Raw genomic sequence first — 6,497 nt, 5'->3', positions numbered from 1 at the left:
TGTTTATATTTAGGTTGACCTATTGATGGTGGTAGAGATGGACGGACGGGATAAAGGAGGTGTGAGGGGTGGAGGAGGGGGGGAGGTTGAGGGCAGTGAAGAGAAAGGTCAGGGTTAAGAGAGACTAGAAAATGGAAAAGGTCACATAGCTGTCATGGCTTAGGGAGGGGGAGGGGGGGCATCAGATACTAGAGAGCTTACATGCAGAACGCAGGCATGCTGCTTTAGGGAGGGGTGCAGGGAGGGGGGCGGGGCGTGGGGGGGCATCCATGCCTATGGAGAGAGACAGGCTACAACTGAAACACAACACAGAGACAGTGGGACATGTTAGAACGAGAAACACACACACACATACAGACAGACACACAGGAAGAGGAACAGAGTATAAATGGACATCTTACCACTTCCTCTTTCTTTATGTCAACACCACACTAGTTTTCACAGTCAATAGTTACACTATTTAGAGCAGCTTCACACACACACACACACACACACACACACACACACACACACACACATATACACACATGCGCACACACCCACACTTCCCCTGTGATAGTCTGCATCAGTGCATCAGAACAGCCATCTGCGCTGGTTAACAGTATTGTTGTTAGCCTAGCCTGGCCTAGCCTGCTGGTTAACAGTAGTGTTGTTAGCCTAGCCTGGCCTAGCCTGCTGGTTAACAGTATTGTTGTAGTGGACTGGGATGGTCCAGTGGTCAACAGTTCACACATATGCCCATGTCGGCATGGGTTCGAATCCGGCCTACTATGCCCTGTTGACATGCCCTCTCTCCCTTCTTCTCCTTACCTTCCTGTCTGTCTCCACTATATCTGTCCAGTAAAATGAAAAATATGAGTGGGACTGCCTCAGAAAAAATAACTTAACAGTATTGTTGTGAGCCTAGCCTAGCCTAGCCTGCTGGTTAACAGTATTGTTGTGAGCCTAGCCTAGCCTAGCCTGCTGGTTAAAAGTATTGTTGTGAGCCTAGCCTAGCCTGCAGGTGGTGCTGGTGTAGCATAGCGTATCTCCTCCACTATAGCTGCTGTAATAGTGCTGGAGTGTGTCTGAGCACAATCTGGTCAGGGTCAGGGTTAGAGGCAAGGCAAGGCGAGGCAAGGCAAGTTTATTTGTATAGCACATTTCATACAACAGGGGCAATTCAAAGTGCTTTACATATAGGATAAAAAAAATTAAAAATAGTGATAGTAATAAAATGTTTTAATTAAAATTAAAATGGCATGAATAGATACATACGTATATATAGAAAATAAATAGATAAACATTTAACAACATAATAAGACAATGAATAAAAAGATATATATAAATTACTGCAACTGTATTCAGAGTTAGGGGTAGAGGTAGGGGTTGGTGTCAACTCATGTTAACGCCCTGTGTCTCCCCCTCCTCCTCCTCTTCCTCCTCCTCCTCCTCTTCCTCCTCCTCCAGAGTCAGGATGCCTCACTCCTACCCATTCCTCACCCCTGAGCAGAAGAAGGAGCTCAGTGACATCGCTCTCAAGATCGTCGCTCCCGGCAAAGGAATCCTCGCCGCTGACGAGTCCCCCCCCAGCGTGGCCAAGCGTTTCCAGAGCATCAACACTGAGAACACAGAGGAGAACAGGAGGGTGTACCGCCAGCTGCTCTTCACAGCTGATGACAAGGTGAAGGACTGCATCGGAGGAGTCATCTTCTTCCACGAGACCCTGTACCAGAAGACAGACGCAGGGAAGCTGTTCCCAGAGTACGTCAAGGAACGCGGCTGGGTGGTCGGCATCAAGGTGGACAAAGGTGTGGTTCCCCTCGCCGGGACCAACGGAGAGACCACCACCCAGGGTGAGTACACATACACACAGGCATGAACACACACACACACAGGCATGAACACACACACACTCACAGAAACTCTTTTAATATAAATGTTGTCCCCCCCCTCCAGGTCTGGACGGCCTGTACGAGCGCATGGCTCAGTACAAGAAGGACGGCTGTGATTTCGCTAAGTGGCGTTGCGTGATGAGGATCACCCCCACCACACCTTCCAACCTGGCCATCATCGAGAACGCCAACGTCCTCGCCCGCTATGCCAGCATCTGCCAGATGGTGAGACCACACACACCCCTGAACCCTGACCCCCGGACACGTGACACTCTAACTCCTGACACTCTAACTCTTTGCTAAATCTTGCAAGACTTGATTTTGTTATGTCTTGCGAGACCTATCGAAATAAGCCTAGATTTTCCTTGAGTGACTTTGCTGGAATACCCCCTAGGTGCGCTGGAAAATTATGGCTTTGAATAAAAAAAATATAAACACGTTGCATCTGTGCCCCTCCCCCCCAGCATGGGATCGTACCCATCGTAGAGCCAGAGATCCTCCCAGACGGCGACCACGACCTGAAGCGTTCCCAATACGTGACAGAGAAGGTCCTGGCAGCCATGTACAAGGCCCTGTCAGACCACCACGTGTACCTGGAGGGCACACTGCTGAAGCCCAACATGGTCACCGCCGGTCACTCCTGCTCACACAAGTACACCAACAATGAGATCGCCATGGCGACCGTCACCGCTCTGCGCCGCACCGTGCCCCCCGCAGTTCCCGGTACACACACACACACACAGACACACCCACACACACACACACACACACACACATAAATACACAGACACAGATGAGACATAAACACCACACACTCCCACACCAACTCACACCCACTGTCGCCCTCCCGCAGGCATCACCTTCCTGTCCGGTGGCCAGAGTGAGGAGGAGGCCAGCATCAACCTGAACGCCATGAACATCTGCCCCCTCCACCGGCCCTGGGCCATCACCTTCTCCTACGGCCGCGCCCTGCAGGCCTCGGCGCTCAAGGCCTGGGGAGGCAAGGCGGAGAACTCCAAGGCTTGCCAGGATGAGTTCATCAAGAGAGCTCTGGTACGCTGGCATTACATATCACTACATATTATGTAATATATCACAACATATATGACATATACATATACAACTACATATATGGGAAACACAGAACTACATATCTGTAATATCACAACATATATATTAATGTCATTTATAAGTACATATATATGAAATATATGACTGATATGATGATATTTGGTCTGTTATGGTCTTCTCTATGGTCTTCTCTAAATATGTGACACTAACAATATATCTACAATATTGCATCAAGCAACATATCAATAGAATATTTGGAGGGTGTGCTAGGCAGGTGTAACAGTAATAATGGTTTGTCGTTGTCGTCCCCCTGCAGGCCAACAGCGCGGCATGTGTCGGCAAGTACGTGTCCACTGCGGCAGGCGCCGCCACAGGAGAGTCCCTGTTCGTGGCTAACCATGCCTACTAAACCCCCTAAGCCCCGCCCCCTACACCTACCCATCACCCCCCTCTTCCTCCCATCGCCATGACCATGGAAACCACCACGCATAGCTAGGCTCCTCCCATGGCGCTGTCTCTCTGCGCCCCTTTTTGCAACCACGTCAACAACAACAGCGAGAGAGAGAGAGAAAGAGAAGAAGCTCCAGAACATTCTACAGTTGTTGCTGCCAGGTCGGCACTGAAAATAAGAATCAGTTCTTAATTGTCTTACCTGGTTTAATAAAGGTTAAATAAAAATAACAACATTGTTTAGCCTCTGTTTGTAAGCAGCTGTTTCCTGTTTCCAAGTGAACAGATCCCCCCCCCCCCTCTTGTTGTGACCATTGTTCCGTGGTCTTGTCCCACCAGACACAGTAGTGTAATGTTTTATACTGCCGACATGGAATAAAGTATTTATCCACTATTTCCTGTTCCAGCTTCTCTTCCTGGTTATGTGACTCATGGCACCTGCCATCTCTCCTGTTCATTACCTTTAAGACAGTATGAAGGACCTCATGTTATCAGCCAATTGGACCAACGAATGGTCTCCTTCGATAGGTTTACTTCTAGATTGTAAATGTCTTTACGGTTCATTAACCAACTGTACTGGTGTCAAATGAATGACCTGATTAATGACCTGCTTAATGAATGACCTGATTAATGAATGATCTGATTAATGACCTGATTAATGAATGACCTGATGAATGACCTGATTAACTCTTTGACTGCCAGCCATGTTCAGAGCGGAGAGCTCCACACTGCCAGACTTTTGGGGCATTTTCGCTGAACTTTGAAGACCCACCAAATATTGACTTTTCGGACTACATAAACATTGAACATATCTACCAAAACTTTAGACTCTCTTCTTTCATCAGAAAAAGAAAGTTTGTTTCTAGCCTCTTTGAGTGTTTAGAAATCGGCCGTAGAACATAGGGTGGTTTCAGCAAAAACACCTGATTTTGACCAATAAACAGAGAAAACTAGCTTTTTCTGCAGAACTTTTTTTTTTTTTTTTTTTCTGCACTTTTTCTGTATCATCCGACTCTGAACTGTTTGAAGAGTCGCGCGATGGCCGCGATGCTCCGCAATGCTCCGCGCCGCGTTTGCCACATACCCTGATCCGTTTCGCCATTACTACAACCCACAGCAAGCCACTTCCTTCTCCAGGCTTTTATCGAACTACTGCCCCCATCTGGGACCGAAATACATTACACCCAAGTCTGAAATTCACTCGCTAGGTGTAGAACATGTCAATAACGCGATCCCCGCGAAAAAAATTAATAAATCTATAAGACGCCAATTGGCGTCTTTGGCAGTCAACGTTACTATTCTATAAGACGCCAATTGGCGTCTTTGGCAGTCATGATTAATGACCTGATTAATGATTAATGACCGGATAAATGACCTGATTAATGATTAACCTGATTAATGATTAATGACTGGATGAATTACCTGATTAATTAATTACCTGATTAATAATTAACCAAATACACTGGAGCTGAGTTGAACTTCCTGTCTCTTCCTGTTCCTGGGGGGTATTCCATCAACGTCTCACGAGATTTATCAAAATAAGTCTGGATTTTCCTTTAGAGACGTTGATGGAATACCCCCCTGGTCATTTTGATTCATCATCATAATAATAATAATAATAATTCATCCCAGGGCGGCAGGTAGCCTAGAGGTTAGAGAGCAATCGGAAGGTCTCTGGTTCGATCCCCACCTCAGGAGGGAGCTGCATGTGAGATGGTGACTGGAGGGTTGCTGGCATCATATCTAAGGTGCCTACCAATGCCGTTGTGCCCTTGAGCAAGGCACTTAACCCCCAATTGCTCCAGGGGAACTGACTATGGCTGACCCTGTGCCCAGAGCAAAAATACATTTTGTTATACTCTGTGCAATGACAAAAAGGTTGAATCTAATCTAATCTAATCATAGGCGTTACACTTTACTCAACATGCATCCTGTTATGCTCAACACATCACTTCCTGTTTATCGTCATCCAGTTCCAAGAACACACAGAGAGAGAATTCTGCTGTATTTCATCCCTGCAGGGAAATTGGTTTGTCAATACAGCCGACAGGATGACACAATCACCTGGGAGGTGGAGAACGTCGAAAATACACCAGTTTTAAGGAGAGTTCCTAAATCAGTGGGATTAAACATCCCAGTTTTAAGGAAAGGGATTAAACACACCTGCGTGTTAATCAGTGGCATTAAACACACCTGTGTGTTAATCAGTGGCATTAAACAAACCTGTGTGTTAATCAGTGGGATTAAACACACCTGCGCGTTAATCAGTGGCATTAAACACACCTGCGTGTTAATCAGTGGGATTAAACACACCTGCGCGTTAATCAATGGCATTAAACACACCTGTATGTAAATTATTCCTTGGACTGGTCTCCGCCGCCCTCTACTGAACAGACAGAACCCTGACATCACTACAACACAAACATAGGTGTATGAATAATCAGAATCAGAATCTCTTTTATTACATATTACTGTATAAGTACACACGAGTAACATTCTTTGGCTTTGGTTCCTCAACATTGACATTGCAGCATTCAGATACAAACACAATAATAACATAATAATAAGTAACATAAGTAAGTAAAAAGGTAACCCTACATTGATAGAGTAATAAAGTGATGGATTTTACAGTGGCTTCAATAGTGCAAAAAAAAAGAATAGTACACCTGTCGTATAGTATAGATATAACAAACATAAATTGATCAAAGCAAGCAATCATTAACATGAGGTGATTGTAATAGAATGTTATTAGTCAATATTTTAATGATTGGCCTTCACATACATTCATTACATCAGAGAAATACATTGTTGTGCAAAAATACATTTCTAAATCAATTTGGTTCATTCATCATCATCATCATCATCATCATCATCATCATCATCACCATCATCATCATGATATAAATATATATAATATATGCCATTTAGTTGACGCTTCCTCCAAAGTGACTTACATTGCAGTGAGTGCATAGATATTTCTGTATAGGGTCCCAGCGGGAATCGAACCCACAACCTAAGCACTGTTAGCGCCATGCTCTACCAACTGCGCCACAGAGAACCACCTCATCGTCATCATCATCATTATCATCATCATCACCATCG

General features: G+C 45.4%; 2 protein-coding genes across 2 annotated transcripts in view; one reads left to right on the top strand and one right to left on the bottom strand.

Moving 5' to 3' along the window:
* The window catches only part of LOC308167961 (integrin alpha-D-like), a gene marked incomplete at both ends in the record, with an annotated part of 35,246 nt that extends 34,979 nt beyond the window's left edge, over nt 1-267 (bottom strand). Inside the window, one exon of the mRNA XM_080542440.1 lies at nt 202-267. Within this exon, the coding sequence (XP_080398566.1) occupies nt 202-267 (66 nt within the window). The remainder of the gene's footprint in view (nt 1-201) is intronic.
* Nucleotides 268-1,456: 1,189 nt separating this feature from the next.
* On the top strand, nt 1,457-3,354 carry aldoab (aldolase a, fructose-bisphosphate, b; the record flags this gene model as incomplete). The annotated part of the gene is made up of 5 exons (XM_080541819.1): nt 1,457-1,835; nt 1,939-2,099; nt 2,339-2,597; nt 2,728-2,927; nt 3,262-3,354. 5 exons carry the CDS (start codon nt 1,457-1,459, stop codon nt 3,352-3,354), a joined length of 1,092 nt encoding a protein of 363 aa, XP_080397945.1.
* Nucleotides 3,355-6,497: the final 3,143 nt, after the last annotated feature.

Source organism: Nansenia antarctica (genome assembly GCF_963989245.1).
Source record: "Nansenia antarctica genome assembly, chromosome: 11".
Classification (NCBI taxonomy): domain Eukaryota; kingdom Metazoa; phylum Chordata; class Actinopteri; order Argentiniformes; family Microstomatidae; genus Nansenia; species Nansenia antarctica.
Note: the sequence above shows the minus strand (reverse complement) of the source record. Positions and strands in the feature narration are given on the sequence as shown.